Raw genomic sequence first — 20915 nt, forward strand, 5'->3', positions numbered from 1 at the left:
TAGCTTGGATGCCAAGCAGCACAGACACTAATAATCTTCCTTAGTTGCAAATGATGCGTGTTGGATTGTAAGACTATATAGTTTGTGCATGTTTTTCTTATGACTCATATGTTGGAACATAGCAAGTGTAGTAGTATTTAAATTCAGACTGTAGAAGTAAATGTATTCCACTACCCACTTCACCCAATCCTGAGAAGGCACTTGTCTTTGCTGCCCTCCCCTCCCCCCGTTGATCCATCTCTCAACATTATTTGACTTGAGATGTGTTAAAGCAGATGCATCAAACCTCAGCAGAAACCAAAATTAATCCCTCTCAAGAGTTAAATTCATGATGATCGACACAGTAAGTCTTGACCCCCTGGGAATCCCACATTAATTGTATGCTTTAACACCATTTACATTAATTATCTGAATGTATGAAATGGATTCATTGGTCAGATTGCTGTTACCATTCACTCTTCTGTTTTATACACAAGCATTTTTCTGTTCAGTCACTGGTCATAACTAGGACATATTCTATAGATGCAGGCTAGGGACTTAGCATTACTCCATAGCTATAATGTATCTATCAATCTGTTGTTTATATGTTCCATGTAAACTATACCATTTTGGCAGACAATTATTCTTGCATCTTTTATAGGGTTTTCATCTCATTTGTTTCTCATTTTCCAAAGATTAGTAATGCTAATCACATACTATTCTTCTCCCCAGCTCTGCTTCTACGAGGCTTAGATGTCTTAAGTACAGAAGAAAGTGTACTGCAAGGCATCCAACATGCTGGTAGTGACTTGCCCATCCGATCTGTTCGAATTGGTCGGGATCCTCTGACCAACACGTCACGAGGAGTTTGCTACATAGAACTGAACTCTGTATTAGACTCCATGCAGCTCCATAACAAGCTAGCACATTCCCCACCCACTATTGATAACAAACAGGTTAGTTATGCATTATAAATACATTTCTTCCAGGTATTTGATAGCCAAAATTTTCAGGGCAATTGGGATGCCAGGTACAAAGTTTCTCATTCCCACTATATTTTCAGGTGTCTTGGGTTTGGACAAAGAACTTTCAAATAATCTATTAATCTGTGGTATGGGGGGTGAAGAGGTTGTCAGGTGTACAGGAAATGAAAAAAATGTTCCATGGCGGGCATAAAAACTTATAATAGAATGACATGAAATAGAACAAAAGTTGAAGTAACCAGCGATATCAAATCGGTTTTACCTATAAAATTGAGAATGCTATAAAGCAGAAACTCCTACAACCCAATTTTTTATTTATTTATTTTTTTTTTTTTTTCTAATTATTGTTTTTTTTACGAGTATTAATGATATTCTTTATTTCAGGGGTTTAGATGCATATTTATGCACTTTTTTACAATTTTTACAATTTTATATTATATTTTTCAGTGTTAAGTGGTTGTATTTGGGGGCCAGGAACGGATTAATCCTATAACGAACAAGGTTCTAGAACCAATTAGATTCGTTATAGCATACCCCACTGTATATCAAATTTTAATACTATACAGGTATATTGTAATATTTAAAAAGGTCTCATATTTCGAAATATTACCAAGTATTACAACATTTGTAATGTATTTTTCATAACCACAAAACATTATGAATTATGAGTGATTTCAAATTAGAGGAGTATGAATCATGGGGTTTTTACTGTATGTTATTTACTCACATTGTACCAGTATGTTAATATAAAGTTTTGTATTAAGGGTAAATCATTGAACTACTCATAACATCAAAGTGCAGTGAAATTGAATGTTGTAAAGTGGTAAAGATAGATTCAGCTTTCTTTTGTGGACATTTTCCACTTTGCCTGGGTTAGCTGCAGTTACTTGATGGCAGCTCTCTGTGCTTCATGCTGAGTTGCAGTCTCTTCTCAAGTATCTTACAAACTTGAATGTTGAAAAAGGAAACGATCTATTAATCCTCAAATGACAGATGTCGTAAATAGTTGATATGCGACTTATGCTTCATGCTGAGTTGCAGTCTCTTCTCAAGTATCTTACAAACTTGAATGTTGAAAAAGGAAACGATCTATTAATCCTCAAATGACAGATGTCGTAAATAGTTGATATGCGACTTATTGTCCCAAAATGACGGTAATCATCTTATAATCAGGATTTTCCAGCTCCATAATTTTTAAGGTGCCTGATTTCTGCTCGAATGAATTATTGTGACACGGCAGCTTTTCCTTCCCCGCATTTGATCCTCCCCAAATTCATTTTAATGGTACCAAGGAATATAACTTGAATGCATGTGGCCCCTTTCTACAGCTGCGTGGTCTGCCATCTTGGTAGTTCTGACTCCCAACTACTAAGTAATCTTTAGCGAGATTTCTGTACATTCCATCAAACCTACAGCATTTTACCACTCGGGGAGCCCTTGATCCTATATTAATGGCCCTCTTTGTGGTTTAGCTTGTCCCCTACTAATATATTTTAGTAGCCACCAGAATCAGTGAAAAATATAGATTAAAGAGATAGTTTACAAGCTGATCATTTGAGCTGTGATAATTAGTAGTTGATGGAAAAATTTTATGTTTGGAATTTTGAAAGGGAGGCTTTAAAATATTCCCGATTTCCTTCTGTTTCAGGTGACAATTTCCTATTGCAAACTCAACCAGAATAATGGAAGTAGTAACAACAGTTCTGGTAAGCATATTTATGTATGTATGAAACTCCAGGCGAGAACAAGACAAGTCGCTTGATGCGTTCATTATACTTATTTCAGAATTGCTAAACTTTAACTGCAATATATATATATATATTGTACTGTATATATATATCACTTGTCTGCTTCTTGTCTGGAACTCTCCATGCATTAATTATCCTTCTCTATATCATAAACTGTAGCTGTGGTGTTGAGGGTCATGTCAGAGGTTCTAAGTTGGCATGTTACTGTTTTGAATCTGTATTGTGTTAATACATTTTGGATGTGTCTTTGGGACACAATCTGCCACTTGCCAACTTTGAACCCCTGAACTTGTGCAGACATTCAGGTGCTTTGGGTAAAGTTTATAATTTAGAGGTGGATGGTTGCAGGTGAGAGGAAGATGAGAAAGAAAAGGGGGGTTGAGTGGGAGGCACCACAAAAGGGGGATGGACATGGAGGATGCGAGACAATAAAAGATCATGGTGTTGAGTACTAAGGTATATGGGGGATATCACATCAGTTAAAGTAAATATTGAAGGTAAACAAGAAATACTACGCTATTGTGTATTCCAACCACCGTACAGCCTAGCTTGAAAAGACTTTTTTTTCTTTTTTTTTTATATAAATAATAGAGTTGTGTTTGAAGGGCAATGTACAACCTAATAATAGCTCATACATTTAGGATTTTTTTTTGTACTTCACCGAGAATATAACACTTCAAGAAATTGAGGTAATTTTGGCTTCCATAGGTAACAGCTGGTCAAGTCAGCAGCAGCAGCAGCAACAGTACCACCAACCAGCAGAATACACAGCAGGGGCAGATATCAAGCAGTTAGCTGAATATAGTGCATCTTTATATGCACAGACTCCAGAGGAACATGCCTCATATGTGCAGTATTACACAATGTATTACCAACAGCAAGCACAGGTCAGATGATGATTTCCCTTTTTTCTTTTTTACTTTTTTTATGCCAGCATAAACACTGGGAGCATATAGCACCCTTGCCTGTCACTCTTCAGTAATTGCATTTGGCTATAGTATAAAATTATCTTTTTCTCATGATTATACTGTATCTCCTTTTTGTCTTTTCTCCTTCACCCTTTTTTTTATGTGTCGATGAAAGCAAAGACTTACAGAGGAAATGATAGGGGAGAGCAGTTCAAGAACAGCTTTGCAGTAGTAAACTATTCAAGATAACTTGTTTGAATATTGATATATACATGTAGGCAATTGAGTAAATGAAAAAAAAATGGCATTCAAATTAAATATATTTTGATATGTTAGACTAACATAAATTGTTACCATTACTCCAAATTTGCTCGATTCCCCATCCAGTCCTCTTCCCTAGCTCTTCCTCCTAGCCTCCCATTTTTTTTTACCCTTACCTTGGTCCTCCTCCATTCTTCCTTCCACTTGCTGCCTACATCACCCTCTACTATCCTCCATGGCTCTTTCCTGGAAATTATTTTGTTTTTCAATTTATATACTGTATTGTATCTTTATGGTGTGACTAAGTTAAGGTTGCTGTTGAGTCAATGAAGTAGGTTGTAACCCTTGATCATGTTTTCCAACAGGCATACCAACAAAATCAGCAACAGCAAGGTAGTTCAAACCAATCTGATTCAGTCAATGCTGCTGCAGCTGTTGCTCAATCTGCTCTTCAAGCTATGCATCAGAAGTCAGCAGCCACTGCATCAACAAGTGCTGCTGCAGCAGCAGCAGCAGCTGCAGCTGCAGCTGCAGTCCAGAGTACTTACAGTACAACTACTACTGCAACAACAACTGCCAGTGACCAGGCATACACACAGGCCTCATCTTCATCTGCAAATTGTGATGGTGTTCAAATGCAAACTGGAGAATATCCAACTTACCGTAAGTTTATAGCACAGCGTGAAGTAAGAAACTGGTGTCTGATATGACATGTATACAGGGACAAATTAACAGCGACTTGGGTCCTTGGTGGTGCCTCGACCATGGGCCCCTTCTGCTAGTCATGTTGACATCCTGCAGTATATTCCACTAGTGGACTAAGTGATAAAATCAATGTGGAAAGTGAATTAAATTCAATGGACATATGTGCCCAAACACCCTAGTACTATATAAACAAAATCACTAGCATTTACCTTGTCAGTATATTACAAATTAATGCCTATACTAAAAATCACTCATTAACAGTGCATAGTTTGACATTATGGAGTCTATGCATACCAAAAATCAGGTAAAACCGATGAAAATACACCAGCTATCTCATATTCCCCTGATACATGTGTTATGGCTTTTGCCATTTAGTCGGCCCTACGTACAGTGTGTGTTTGTTTGTACAATTACTGTTCTTTTATGCAGGCCATGGCCAGATCTCGGCACCCCTGCCGTCTAGTGCACAGTCTGAATCTTTTGAATATGTAATGTAGTTATAACTTAGGAAATGAAATTTCTGATGCAATAAATATTAAGTAAACAATAAAGGAGTAATATACTTGTACAGTACTGTGGCACCGGTAATACTGGGGCCAGGGTGGTCACCCTGTTCTTACTCCGACCTTGCACATAGGTTAAAAGGTGGTGGATGTAGCTGAATGCAGAACTGAAATTGAAATAGAATTCAGGAATACAAAAGTATTCTAGATGGAAGAAAATCAGTGTAGGTAAATGATGTACAGGTATCCCTCGCTTTACGAATGTTTGAGAAGCAATAATTCGCATACATAAATTTCTTGATACAGGGGGCCCCCCAAATTTGTGGAATTTTATTTCGCGGTCCTCTATTATTCTCGGATGGCACTGGATGTACCCAAGAATGTCTGTGGGTAGTTTTATAGTTGCCGGCATTTTTGCGGCTGGTACAGGGAGCCCTTCGTTCTAGAGACGGTAATTTCCTTTACCTGTATTGTAAATGTGTGTGTGTGTAGACACACACACAAACACAAAATTAAAAATAATATTGGGAAATTCGCTCACAAATAATCATTAACAAATTTGTTAAAAATTTGAGTCTACCCCCAAGTCTGTGCTTTCTTACTTTATTAATAAAGCACGGACTTGAGGGTAGACTGTCACAGGTTAATAAATTTGTGATTATTTGTGAGTATTTTCCCATTATTGATTATTTGTATGTGTTTTATGTGTGTGTGTCTACATACACACACGCACTGATATACAATACAGGTAAAAGAAATAATTGTCCTAAGGGCAAACACAAAAGGAATATACATTTCTTTGTACTCAAGTAAAAGGCCCCCCCCCCTCCCCTCCCATCAGTAAATGTTATTCACAGATTTCGCGATTTGCGGCCATTTTGAGAACCTACAGTAACCCCCGCGAATTTGGGGGGGGGGCCTGTACTGTATATAATGCCTTTCTTATCTATCGAAAGCGACCCTCGCTTATATGAACTTTGGTGTGATCCCCGGATTCACAGCTGAGGGTGATGGTGTACTCATTTAATGATTGCATTTACCATCGCTGGTGGTACAGTATTCAGGATAATTTGATATTATTTGTTGAGATAGATTTTATGAGATTTCATATCTTTAGGAAAAAACCGAACTAGTCTGATGATCTCAAAATATCCCCATACTTTACACAATAACAGATGCATTCCTGTAGGGGGAATTCTAATTATCCTGGATAATTTTATGGTTCCAGGGTGAAAAATATTACAGAGTTCACTGGTGCAGATGAAACAAGATTATAAAATAATTAGATATACAGAAAATATGGATTGTATGACCCCTAAACTGGGATTTAGTAAAAAATTATTTCAGTGCCTATAATATAATATGAATAATAATAATAATACAAGAAAAAATTATGAAATTTAACTTAAAATATAACGATTATATTGTTCGTGCATTACACAAAGCATATCCTAAACCTGTACAGTATATGTATTCATATTAATTTTAAAATAAAGTACATTTGAGTACAGTACACCAAGCCCTTGTTATCTGCGAGGAATAGGGCTGAAAAATTTTTGCAGCAACAATACTGTGTAAAGTGCTGTAAACTTGCAGCAGAGTTGTGTGCAAGGTGTGCTATTGACAAACTGCCCACTGCCTTCACACTGATGTTCATTATCAATGAGAGGCGAGGGGCTTAGGGGTAGAATATTGGCTTGTGGGAGATGATGATGGAGATTCATGGAGTTCTGATTCAGACACAGGAGTCGCACTTTCTTAAGGTTTAATTAGGATCATAGTTGTGGGAAGGTGATGAGTTTTTTTCTTGGTTCTTTATAAATCTCTGCACAAGGAGTTGCAACATTTTTCTACTTTAATTTTGAACTTAATGCTATATTCCAAAGGAGGATCATATTTATAGAACAAATCAGATAGTGCTATTATAGCTGCTTGAGTGTGTAGGAGAGCTGTGCAATGCATTGCCTTTCTATCTTTGTGTTTCTAAAATGTATTCGAGAGGACGAGATGCTGCCCCAAGATCAACCTCGTGAGTACTTGGCAGATGGCAAATTCGTGGATAACAAGGACTTGGTGTATACAGTACATTAGTCGAAAGACAGTGATAAGGTTCTCATTGCTAAGTTTCCCAATATCTTACATCAAAATATATATCTTGTAGAATTCACAAATTTCTTTCAATTTGTGAGGCAAGTTGTAAAAGTATCTGATTATGTGGAAATTTTGGTTATTTTTTTGGATAATTTTTTTTTTTTTTTAACAGGGATTAGCCCACCCGGGCATAAATCAGACTCACATCGGGGCCTGGTGGGCAAAAATGTAATAGTAATAATAATTATAATAATAATAATTATTCATAGTAAATAAAAATTTTAATTAAAATACTGTACACCAAAATAAAATAATAATGATAACAATAATAATAATAATAAAATTAATAATAATAACAATATACTGTAATAAAATAATAATAATAATAAAGAAATACAAGAATGAAAAAAAGATCAAAAGTGAGAAATGCTACCTAAACCTATGAATAATTATTACAGTATTATTGTTATTATTATAATATCCCCTCCCCCCCAGGCCCCGATGTGGGTCAGTGATCTATGCCCGGGTGGGCTTATTAAAAAAAAAAAAATCTGAAAACCGAAAAATTCCGAAATCTGAAATGCCTCTGGCCCCAAGGATTTCGGATAAGGGATTGTCAACCTGGTACACTAAATAATATATAGTGTATATATAAAGTGCACTGAAACATGACAATATGAGCTACCTAATTAGAAATGAGTTGTAAAAATAGTTTTACTTTTCCAGCTCCTCCAGATGTAAGTACTTACCAATATGATGAAACCTCAGGATATTATTATGACCCTACAACCACGCTATACTATGATGCAAGCAGCCAATATTACTACAATGCAGAGAGTGGTCAGTACTTATACTGGGATGCTGAAAAATCAACATACCTTCCTGCACCAATTGGGGAAGATGGTCATGTGGGCAAGAAGGGTGACAAGAAGGAGAAAGAGAAGGATAAGCAGGATAAGGTTAGCCAGCCACTGCTTCTGATTTTTAACCACCATAGAAATAGAGGCGAATGTTTTATAGTGATAATTACTTGCACGGGAGCTAAAGAATATATTAGTCTGGTTAAGTCAAGATAATTGATTTTACTTTTTAGGTAAAAGTAGCAAAGAAAATTGCCAAGGATATGGAGCGATGGGCCAAGGCACAGAATAAACGTAATGAGAGCTCAGTGATTAGTAAAACTGCTTCAGCCGAGCCTGCAGGAGGAGCAAAGGGTGAGGGCGGCGGCACAGGGGCTGCAGATGCTGCCTTTGCTGTTTTGTTGGAACGAAGGGATCGTGCATCATTGGTGGAGAAGCAGGCCCAAGTGTTCCACATGCACATGAAGAAGGAAGCACCACCTGTGAGTTTTGTCATTTTATTTTTATTATGTATAATTTGTTGAAGTAAAAGTGAATTAATTTAATTACATAGTGATGTTTGCACATTTAAGACACTCAAATTATGTATAAGCATTAGTAATGGTAATGTAAATTGATTCCTGCAACATGTCATCATTGTGGAACTTTGATTTCATTTGGCATAAGGGTATTTTAGTCATAAAAGTATTGTGTATATGCCAGTGAGTAAGGTTCTAGGTCCTGCTAAGGTTTATATGGTGTGATTTAGCATGTATAATTTTAGACTTGTGCATGTAATATACACAGCTATGCAAACTAGGACATTGCTCTGACAGCTCCTAACAGCACCTTATTTATTTATTTTTTATTACCTCTTGGTGTGATCCTTACCTTCTCCTAATTGTAAATTGTATTCTATAATTGTCCTAAGTTTTTACAGAGTTAATGCATACACATTCCTTGAAATTGTTGTCTTAACTTTTCTGCTGTATATCTTTACAATGCAGAGAATGAATGACAACAAATTAGAGGAGAGTCTTCATTACTCTTGAGTCTGTCCACCCTGCAATATAATGGGAAAAGGGCTTGCAAGAGTGAATAAAATAATGAAATACATATGTCAGTGTATAGATGGAACTAGATGAGTTTCTCTTCACACTGCTGCTAACAATTAATGATTTTTGCAGGTATTGGCAGGACTGAAAAAGTCAGGGCTGGTAGCAGCTTATGGAGGTGAAGGAAGTGATAGTGAGGAGGAAGGTGGAGCTGGATTAGGTAACCTTGCTGGTGATGACAGATGGGAGGACAAGCTGGTAGATTATGTCAAGATGGCTTGCCTTCTCTGTAAGAGGCAGTTCCCTAACAAGGAAGCACTTGGGAGGTAAGATAAGTATGCAAAGTGATATTACTTCTCTATTAACAAACAATTGCCCAAGATAAATCGGCTTTGATAAAAAAAATCAAGAAAAAATACAGAATGCTTCTAGGATATTCATTTGGTTGTTTTTGAATATTGAAACTGGTTTAGTAATGGTGTGTAAGTACCTCAACAAGTGATGGAGTTATATGTTTTATATTCTCATTTTCTTCCAGACATGTACAACTGTCAGACCTTCACAAGACAAACTTGGAAGCAATGAGGAAGTCCAAAGGCGGAGAAGGCGGTGGTCCAGGAGGGTTGACGTCCGCTCAGTACAGAGACAGAGCCAAAGAGAGACGGCAAAAGTATGGGGAGCCCAGTGTACCTGCACCCAACAAACTTAAGGTTCATACTGGCAGTCGTACAACTCCAGCTTTCACACTCAAATAAGGCTTCTTAAATCCAGTGTAATTAAAGGTAGCAAACATATCCCATGTGAAACATACTTGCATTGAAACTAGAAGGGGAATATTGTGATAGGCTGATCTCTACGAAACTGCTGTGTTGGTGTGGAACATGTCTTTATAAAGAAAGGATGGAATGAAAATGCTGTTGTCATTATAGGGATGTGCTAACACTTGCTGTGGATCTAGAATGAATTGATATTTGTGTGGGATGTGCTTGTTCCAGCTTTTTGGATAGTGTTATGGTACTTGTCGCTTGCTAGTTGCAGTTCACTTTGTTTCTAAACTGCCAAGGAAGTAAAAGCAAATGTTGCCTCAGGCAGAAAGTGATTCGTACTTTTGAATTACTTATAGTTTAAGATAATTTCTAATAAGACACCTGACTCGGAAGACTTGTGTGGTACCAGTTGAAGTCTAAGGGATGAAAACACAGTCCCTCAACCTTGGTAGTTTGAGTTATGGAATAATGAGTTTAAAACCTTCCTGTCACAATGAAAACCTCCCTAAGAAGAGGTTTTAAAGGCAACAAATACCACTTAGATGATGGCTGAAGAATCTGACACACCTGTTGTTTGCTTAGCAACAGTTTGCTTAGCAACATTAATTTAGCCAAGTTAAAAAGCAACTAAACTGGGTTTATCTCACAGTTCTACCCAGTTGTCTCTTCTGATTTTTAAAAGCAACATTACAACTGCTCATACTTCAGATAGTTTTAACAGTATTAGATTATAGGGCAGATTTATGATGTCTTGAAATTAATTTTCTCTTCTGCGTACATAATCTAAAAGCATTCCAGTGAAACCTCTTTCGAGTTCCCACGTGTGATTCATACCTTTTCTAAGCTTAAGTTGATTGACTGTGTTGCTCTTGAAGATATCTCGAGATATTTCTTCTTGTGGTATCCCAAGCAATCATTGTAAGGGATTTATAGCATAATGCTCTATTAAGGGTTGGAAATATCAACTTATTTGACCCCATTATCTCGGGCTAGTAAAAGTGGATTGAATTCTTGTCTTTGTATCTAACAAATAGCTTATTGGCCTGACAGGATTAGTTTTTTTTGCTGGAGATATGGAGAATGGTTTTGCCCATTTTCTTAATTAAAGCATTTCTTATCTATGGTTGCAGATATTTCATCAACATTCTTCAGGGTATCAGTCAGAGCTTTTGTCTTATATAGTTTGCATAAGGCATTAAAGTAACCCATGTGGGGTGGTTTTCTTGGACACCTGGGCTCATCATGTCATTTTTTACTTTTTGTAGAGGCAGGTATTGGTAGTCTGTCCTACTAGAGCAGTAGTTCTCAACCTTTTTCACTCCATTCCCCCCTTGAGGAATTTTCAACATCCTCGTGGCCTCCTTCATTTCCCCCCCCCCCCACAAATAATGTTGAAAAATAAAATGCAGATGAAGAGAATACTCTTATTTTATTTCAAGGTTGACAATCATCATTATCTTATATTTTGATAGACTTACATGATTTACATAATTGACGTCACTAGACTAGAGTGACTACTAGACAAGCCTCACAGCAAACTTGAATTTGGTTGGGAAAAAGTTCATATGACCTCTGCATATTTGGTCAAAGCTCGATGAGAAGGCTGACATTGTTTCCTTTCAGTCAGGTGACTGATCCGAGGTTGTGTCACTGACAATGCACATCTCATGTCCGGGTCCACATCCAGTCGGTTCCGGCTTTTACTCTTTATATGTAGAAGGGTGGAGAAACCAGATTCGCATAAATAGGTAGTTGAAAAAGGCAAGAGGACTCGAAGTGCGATCTTGCTAACTTTTGGATGTGACTGATACATTGAGCACCAGAATACAGTCAGAGATCTTTCTTCATAGAGATCTTTGGCAGCAGAATCATTCTTGAGATCAAGAAATTTGTCCTGAACATCATTGGGAATGGTAGCAATATCATGAGTGCCAGAGAAAGGATTCCTCACCAATTTCCCATCTTCCTCCTCGAATTCTGGGAAATACTTTTTGAGCTCACTTTCCAAGGATTTCAGGTGCGGAGTGATTTCAGTTTTGAGTGATGGGTCAAGCAGATGATCTTCATTCTCATCAAGAACAGTTGAAAGATGCTCAATCATGGCAACATTTCCTGCATTGATTTTCCTTTGCCTATTCTGGAGCTTGGCAAGAAATGCACGAAGGCAATCCATGAGGTGAAACACATTTCTGTCCTTGCCCTGCAGCTTGAGATTCAGCCTGTTTAGCTGCTCAAATATATCTGCTAAATATGCAAGATGTGGCTCCCACAACACCTCATTGAAGTGACTTAATAGGTCATCTTTCCCTTGCACTTCCAGGAACAACTTAAGCTCTCCCCGAAGTTCAAACATTCGATTCACAACATTGTCCTTGGAAAGCCAGCGCACTTTGGAGTAAAAGAGGAGGGCTTCATGCTCTGAATCCATGTCTCTACAAAGGTTCTGGAAAAAGCGAGAGTTCAGATCTAAAGCTTTCACAAAGTTGACACATTTGACCACTGCCTCCAGGATCTTGCAAAGTTGATCAGGGAGGGTTTTAGACGCCAGTGCAAAACGATGGATCATACAATGGATCCCCTTGGCATTCGGAGCTACTTCCTCGACACGCTTCTGAAACCCCGGTTTTGATCCCAGCATCGCCGGAGCCCCATCCGTACAGGCTCCACAACAATTTTCCCAGCTGATCGATCCTGTTAGCTGTGAAGAAAGAAGACAGCTTTTCAATCACATCTACAGCTGTTGTGGTGGTCTCAAGCTGTGTACAGAACAGATATTCCTCCTTGACGTCACACAAGAAAACATACCTAACAAACACGAGTAGCTGTGCACAAGAACTCACGTCCGTTGACTCATCCAGCTGTATTGCAAACATACCAGTTGAAGATAATTTGATCTGTATCACTTTTTCCTTTGTCATCTGACATTTCATTAATTCTCTGTTTCACTGTATGGTTTGACAAGGAAATTGTTGAATTTTACGTTCACTTGCCTTTCCAAGAACCCGTTTGACCATTTTTAGAGCACATGGCTTAAAGTTTCACCAATTGTATGGGGCTTCCTTTGCTTTGCTATTTCGAGGGAAACCTCGTATGATGCCTCAACTACGGTCTGTTGTTGGAAGGCACCACTCTCGTCCAGTTTCTGTTTTCCCAAACTCCGTTCATGGCGCCTGAAGAAATCGGTGTCTCTCTCCGCATACTGTGGATGGATTGTCATCAGATGATGCTTCAGCTAACTAGGCCTCATAGCTTCGTTCCCAGCACTTTGAAGCACAGCACAGGATTATATAAGTAAAGAATTAGTACGAACAACAATGGCACCAATAAATAAGGAAATAATTAATAAAGGAAGTGTACAAATATTTCACCCACGTAAAGCAGCGACCACATGAATTATGAAAAATAAGTAACATCAATTACGGAGTATATTATGCTCGAGTCAAGCTCAAACACAATATATGGTTCAGAGACAATACACTCCACTTTTTTCGTGATGGTATCCCAGGCCAGACTGAGATCATTCGGTCCTATCACCACTTGCAAAGGGATGACACACAGACACATACTGAACAAGTCAGTTCAGCAGCTCGGTCCAGCGCCTGTCACACAGATAGGGACTGGACCTGTGAAATCTTAAATAATCCGTAAAAAAAAATTAGCACCAGAGTATGTAAATATTAAAGTTGTATTGTCGTTATGATTAAACAAAATGACAAAAAATGAATGAAAATTCTCTTCTGGCAAGTCAAAATAAGTAATACAGGTTTTGTTTAATTCAGATTCCCAACATTATTTGGAAACATACAATTTATAACAGCTCGCCGTGGCTCCCCTAAATTCTTGCCATGGCTCCCTTGGGGGCCATGGCCCCCAGGTTGAGAACCACTGTACTAGAGGAACCCAGGCTATGAAAATTTCAAATTATTCACTGCCATGATAAAGAGAATTGAGTTTTGAAACTGCTTGGCTTTGAGGAGTTGGTAAGGTTCGTTCTTTACTTTTTACTATTGTTAAATAGATCTTCTATGCTTTTGGGAAGCAGTTATGATAAGTCTTGGAGGCTATAAATGAAGGAATCCTCCTAAAATCCCACTTCACAACTAAGCCTGGATTAGGCTACTGCGTAGCATTGAGGTAGGCTGGAACTGAGGGATTAAACTAGCAATGATGGTTTACAAGTGAACCAAATGAGAATCACTTGTGTGACAGCAAGACACTTTAAAAAAAAGGTAGCCGAATGGTAGCTGTTGCCTCTTGAGACATTGTTTTAGGGGCTGTGGTTGTGACAGGAAGGTCTTACACTGATAATTCCATAAATTCAAACCACCAAGGTTGAGGGAGATGTGTTTTCAACATGTAGACTTGCTGGTGATGCATGTGTTGACTGATCCAGGCTTGGTAAATGATGAATTTTATGATCAGTTCCTCATCTTAACATACTTTAATCATGTATGTAGGTGTTCTAAGTGTTGTGTGTATTGCACTGATTTGATTTTACCTGGAAAGCCATTATTTCAGTATAGACTTTGGTGTACAATTATTTAACTATTAAAACTTCATACTGAAAGTGATAGACCAGAAATTGTCTTTTTATTAATAAAGTAAGTGAATTGTAGAAAACATTGTACCCCAATGGAAGGATTACAACTATGCAATGATTTTAAAATAGTTTGTCTCCTTTAACAGACTGATTGTATAAGTTTTGACATCACAAGATACTCTGATACTGGAAATTAATTGCTGAGAAGTCTGCTGCACTTTTTGCCTTTTAAAATGCTCACTTCTGTGCATAGAATGAAGTTTACAACAAAGAAAAGGATTGTTTTTTTTTAATTGTACTTTTAGGAGATAATGGAGTATTTTTATGGTGTTGAAAGGGAGAAAGAGGACTGGACAGTTGAAGAAAAGCACAGTTTCATTGGTTATTTCATTGCAAGTATATTTGCAGGGCATTTTTGCAGATTTATAGGTAATAAGCTGGATTTATTCAAATTCTTTTGTTCTTATTCTCTCAGTGCTGTTGTCAATATTTTCCTTGAAATTTGTTAGAACTCACAACCCATTTTTCAATATTATTATGAGTAGGGTAGTTTATATGTTTTATGAAATTTGTCAGTTCATGAACTGGATAATTTCATATACATAGCATAACAACACAACACAATACATACACAAACAACTAAGAATTGACTGTTTTGAAGACAGTAACTGTTGATTAGAAGTAATGTGTTTCCCCATTCATCTTATCACTTCATTCATCATAATTTTATCATTTAATTTTAGATTTGTTTAATATTAAAACTAGGGTGTTAACAATATGCTGTTGAGGTGCCAGAGATATTTTTGTACAATAAGTTAAGGAAACTGCTTAGAAAATAGATACAAGAATGTGTTGGTTTGGATGTAGTAGGAAGCCATAATAGATAGATCACATACCCGGTACTGTGTTGTTACTGATCTGAAATTAAATCGTTAGGTTTGAAATTATGAAAAGTTTAGGTGCTGAAAAATGTGTAGAGGCTTGGAAAAGAGCACTAATTTAGTGGTGAATTATTCAAGAATGATCAATATATAGACTTTTTTGAGAGAGAGAGAGAGAGAGAGATGTAAGTTTTATATACAGTATATAGAAAATAGTATGAGTGTGTGTGAAGACAATTATAGTACAGTATGTGTATGGGTCTAAGAATCAGTTTATGCACTCTGAACCTTTAAAAATAAGCACAAATTCAGGTGTGTGGGAGGTATGTATGTCCTCATCACTGCTGAACTTTTGTATATATTTCAAGTTGGCATTGCACTGATTTTTATTCCTATAGATAATGTACGAATAATTATTTTCACACATACACCCATGTCTTATGCCACCCTTTAACTCCTGATGTTATCCCCAACATAAAATTATCACAGTTTGAATTTCAGGGAGATTGTCAGTGTTGCTACCCATCTATTGCCAGTGTTGCTACCCATCTATTCATTTCTAGTAATTTTAATGTTGCATAGATTTGATAGGGTGACTTAGGTTTTTGTGTGAAATTATATGCGCTATGACAGTTTATTGCCGAGATTTTTGGGGCATTTTACTAGTCTTTTAAGTAATTGCTATAATGGCATTTGCAGCAGGAGATGGTTGCCCCATATCCAGTGAGTGTTTTTAGCTTATTTGGATATTGTGGTAACCTTTTGGCATCATTATTGGGCTTTTAAGTGTTCATATCTTTCTCAAGATATTTTAGCCCCTATACCCTGCTCCGACGATCGATTTGCACATCAGAATCGTTCCCTGGTGTAGCAAGTAGTGAAGTTTGACTACAACTTTCCCATTGAACCCTTATGCTATAACAGGTTTGAGACATAGCACTCACTCCCGAATATAGCTTGATTTTTTTAAGTTATCCCCCAAAATTATTTTGACTACCAGTGAATTGAGTATTTATTCCAGATGATAAAAATATATAACTGTCAAACCCATGAGAACAGTTACACTTTTCATTTTCTGTTGCATTTTATCTGACTCACGATATGCATTAAGCACACATGGCCCAGGTCATTAGAGTTGATGCTATCCAGTAAAGCCATTGCGGATTTTGTTGCACTTGTGTGGCAACATGATGCTCTCATTCAGGCTTCTTCTACATGTTAAGGGGAACTGATGTATAGAAGGTGGAATTAGTTGCCTTATTGTGGCGAATTTGAGAGCAAGAAAATATAGTTACCAGCTACAGTGAACGGGAAAATAATAACAGCCTCTGAAAGGGTAAAGATTTGAAGATTATTCTTAATTAGGAAAAAGGTTAACCTTGTACAGTACGTGAAAGCTGTCTTAGGCAGATTCAAATGAATTCTTTGTGCAAATTCTATGCATATATGGAGGTTTGTTTGTTTAGCTTGAGCATTTTTCTTGCAGGACCCTGACATGCACACACAACTTAAACAGATTCAAGTTCAGAAATTATTAGGTTGTGTACTGTATGTATAAATTTTGGTACAATAACTTCTATGTTTACGTTGTTCCACTTGAACATCGCCGACAAATTAGGGAACCACTTTATTTAAATTTCACTTCTTCTTTAAAAGTTTGTTTTGGAAATAGAAAATGAACATAAACTAGCAGTTCCCTGAATTTACCAAATAGATGTCTCCCTGAAGAGTTTTATGTATCCAAAATTACTTTTAAAGAAATTGCTTATCCATAGACAATCATTTTATAGCTGAGAATAATTTAAATTGTAAAGGGTTTCTCGGTGCCATATGAATAAAATGGGAAATTCTTGTAAATGTTGTGGGCAACTTGTTTTGAGTTATTATTCATATTTGTATAATTGTTGTGTGCACAGTAATAAATCCTTTTCATTTAACTGCCAACACATTCTTAGCTGCCCAATTGTATGTTTAGCTTTATTCAAAGCACACTGTTTTTCTAAATTGTATTAATTTTGTAAATTGGTATGCTTATGTAGTTGCCTATTAAATTTTTTAGAAAGGTTGTGATATAGGAGGCTGAAGTAGAGCAGTACACAGGTATTAAGAAATTGTGGTAGGAAAATGCATCCAGATCACATATTCCAGGTTAAAAAAAAATTTGTGTAAGTTTCTGTAAAATTTCTTAAAAGTCTCTTAATGGTAACATGTGTGTTTTATCTTTGTAGGAACGTTATATTGCCTCAAGGGAGGAAGTAGCGGCCTCTAAATATGAAGAGCCAACCAAGCAAGGTATTGGCAGTGACAACATTGGAAATAAGCTACTGAAGAAAATGGGCTGGACCGATGGACAAGGTCTCGGCAAAGCAAACCAAGGTCGGACATCAATTATTGAGACTGAACGGCGTGTTGCAACAGCTGGCTTGGGCCTACAAGGGAGCACCTACAGTGTTGTAGGAGATAGTTATAAGGAATGTGTCAAGAAGATGATGTTTCACAGATATCAAGAATTAGATGCCCAGGAGAAGTCTGTGAAAAATTAAAATTTTAGAATAAGTGGGTCTTCTGTAGACACATCAGACAGATAACACTTGGTTGCTGAAATGATATTGTGAATGGCTTGCCATAACTTAAACAACACAACAAAAACTGGTTGATTCACTGAATGCGACCCTTCACCACTGAGGGAAGAGAATTAGCGACAACTTGAAAGGTCAGTCTCCCTAGACAAACTTAACTACAGTACTTCCTTCAAGTCTGGGTTCATTTAACCTAAGTGGGCTGTTGTATCATTTTGAAGTAATGTGTTGTAGGAGAATGTCAATATTCTACATCTCAAATCATACATTAATACTTGTTTGTTGCAAGTGATTTTTTATGATTTGATTCCCTAAAGAGATCCAAGACTTGTGCAAATAAGGCTGATTTAAAGCCATGTACAAATTTGTGTATTCATAATGATTTAATCGTTTACTCGAGACTTGAACCTGGTTGTCATTTTTGCTGAACTTTAAAAAAATGCAAACTTTTTGGTGATGACAGCCATTCTTGTCTGTGTAAGATACTTTCTCTGACCAATCTTCATGTGGCTATTTCCTTGTGTATTAAGTTGATGTGATATTGTTTCTTGGTAATTTACTTTCTACTTGGGATAGTCCACTCTGTCAAATATACTGTATAAAAGATGAATGTAGCTTGTTTATAATATTTTTGTTTATATTTTGTGAGATGCTACATAAATGTTTAAGGATACACTTTGTTTCTTATCTTCCTTATAGTCGTTCATGAACTTATGTGCATACTGGGTGTGATGGACTATACCATTGGACATTTTAAATCTTTGATAGCACCTATAGAAAAATATTATAGGAGTGACAACTCGGCCAATCCCTTCATATAAAAAAGGTAATTGGTGGATCTACTCAAATGATTCAGTAATTAATAAAGTAGAGAAGGGTATTCAATTAGGACAGGGTAGTAGAAATTGAAAGTAATTATATAAGTAGGTTTGACATTTATTAACTAAACAGAAATTAGAATTTTGAAAAAGTAAAAAGACCAGTATTCCTAAATATTTATTATCGGTTATTAACATGAACACTAACAAATTACAATTATTGTATGTATGCACTGTGTATCTTAGCATTAATCTTATGCTAGCGATTCAATATTATACTACAAGAATATTCATGTTGCAAGAACTGTACAATTATGATGCTGGATTTCAGATACTATCCAACTTAGCCACTAACCATACATTGTGGAATTCTCTGGAACCAACTACTGGCTAAATTAGTTAATGCAGCTTATGCCTTGGCCATTGATTTAAATTGTTCAGGAAAACAAAATTATCCTATATTATTTGGTCTCTACTGTTTGTTACAAGACGTAAAAAATGTAAGTCACAACCCCTTTAATCCCCAGCTTCTTCAAATCCTGTTCAGACCTTCTGCCTGAACATTTAATGAAAACTGTAGCGTGACAAACCCATAGGAAGTGTTTAGGTTTCAAATGTGATTCACAATTTTAGCAAAATAATTGTGGGGCATAATTTATTTTATTTTTTTTCTGCTAGTAAATGTGAACTTAATTAATATAATGCCTAAGCCTTAGATACAAAGGCACCTTACATAGGTAAGACTGGAATTTGGTAGATGTGAACCAATTTATCTCTAAATTTTCTAAATATGTGAAATTAATTCCTATAACTATATCAAATACAACATTGGGGTTTTAGGAGTGACTGTTCCTCTGTCATATATTATCTGCTATCCTTTCTACTTTCCAGGTCTCTTAAATGTTTTTCACTTTATTTCAAATGTATTGACCCCCCTCATATCCTCAACCTCTTTGATGTGTACAGTATTTTCATAGTTACTTTAATAACTTCTATCTCCAAATAGACACATGCATCAGAGTTTAACATTTTATGCCTCCTGCCATAGAATATGGAGAAGCATTTAGTGTAACTTAATAGTGTATCCATACAAAACTTTATGTTTAGGAAATTGGGATAGACTTCACAAATCAAAGTATTTGGTATGGAGCCTCATAAAAAATAAAAAGTCTTGACTGAGTTCAATTACCAGCTTTTCCAAGCCTATTTGCCAGTTATATGGCCTCAGTTCAACTTAAAAAATAATATTTTTAATGAGGGCAAACAACTTCAGATACAGACTCAAGCTTCTCCCGAAATATATTTTGGATTACTTTAGGATGAACAAGATTAATAATTTTCTAGATCAAAAATATTGTCATCTTTTAGTAACCCAGTTCACTGAATGTTAGATCACAGATATTCCAATGAGCATTTGTTTAGATACTTTAATTGTACTTGGTAATTCAACCATTTCATCAAGTGACTACAGTACTCTGTGCCACTAACAGTGAGCTTGAACACCACCTGTGATACCAAATAGTGCTTTTTCATCTACATAAATGTACCTGTTCTAGGTTTGGATATACAACTCGCATGGCTGCATTATCAGTTATACTGTACAATAGAACGTTGATATATCACGAGATACGTTCCAAGAGAGGTCGCTTTAAACTGAATTCGCACTAAATCGAAGTGTTGTTTCAATGGAATAATTTAGTTTGGTTGAGAGAAACACAAAATACTAAAAAGACAGTCTATACCCAGATGCACCTCAGCCCATCTAGAATAAACAAAACATTGTTTTTTGTAGTAATATGTTAAAACAAACACTCGTAAATCAATGCAGCTAAAATTATGGGACGTGAAATGGTCTGTTTACTAGTGATCAGCTGATGGAAAGATGGAGGGGGGGGGAGGTGATATGTTTGACAGTTGATGCCAAGGTCTAGTGCTTATTTATTTATCTGTCCTTAAGATTGCCTTTTAAGTTTTTCTCTTATAAAATGTCACTGAACTGACATGAGAGAATTAATTTTATTACAAGGCTAAAATTTTTGTCTCGTGCAAAATATATGACGTTTATATTCAAATTATTCGCTGTCTTGCAAGGATTCTAGCAATGCAAATTATATGTTCCTAACTTTAGTCTGTGATGTTATATAAGATAAAACCTGTAAGCCTATAACCACCCAATCCTGGCTGGGAAGATTTGGGGGGGGGGGGGTGACATGTTTGACAGTTGGCGGAAGGTCTAGTGAAGTATTTATTTGTTTATT

At 36.5% G+C, this 20915-nt stretch overlaps 1 protein-coding gene across 4 annotated transcripts in view; it reads left to right on the plus strand.

Annotated features, from left to right (window-relative positions):
• The window catches only part of LOC121872065 (RNA-binding protein 5-like), a 37022-nt gene extending 18510 nt beyond the window's left edge, over positions 1 to 18512 (plus strand). For 2 of the 4 annotated variants that reach the window (XM_042374744.1, XM_042374745.1), the window contains 9 exons: positions 712 to 935; positions 2611 to 2668; positions 3419 to 3597; positions 4245 to 4542; positions 7905 to 8137; positions 8272 to 8520; positions 9205 to 9398; positions 9611 to 9782; positions 17489 to 18512. In XM_042374744.1, the coding sequence (XP_042230678.1) occupies positions 712 to 935; positions 2611 to 2668; positions 3419 to 3597; positions 4245 to 4542; positions 7905 to 8137; positions 8272 to 8520; positions 9205 to 9398; positions 9611 to 9782; positions 17489 to 17803 (1922 nt within the window). In that variant the 3' untranslated portion in view covers positions 17804 to 18512. Of the gene's footprint in view, positions 1 to 711; positions 936 to 2610; positions 2669 to 3418; positions 3598 to 4244; positions 4543 to 7904; positions 8138 to 8271; positions 8521 to 9204; positions 9399 to 9610; positions 9855 to 17488 lie in introns of all 4 variants that reach the window. The other 2 variants (XM_042374747.1, XM_042374746.1) reach the window with 2 other exon arrangements.
• Positions 18513 to 20915: the final 2403 nt, after the last annotated feature.

The sequence above is a fragment of the Homarus americanus genome, unplaced genomic scaffold (genome assembly GCF_018991925.1).
Source record: "Homarus americanus isolate GMGI-L3 unplaced genomic scaffold, GMGI_Hamer_2.0 scaffold51476, whole genome shotgun sequence".
NCBI classification, from domain to species: Eukaryota; Metazoa; Arthropoda; class Malacostraca; order Decapoda; family Nephropidae; genus Homarus; species Homarus americanus.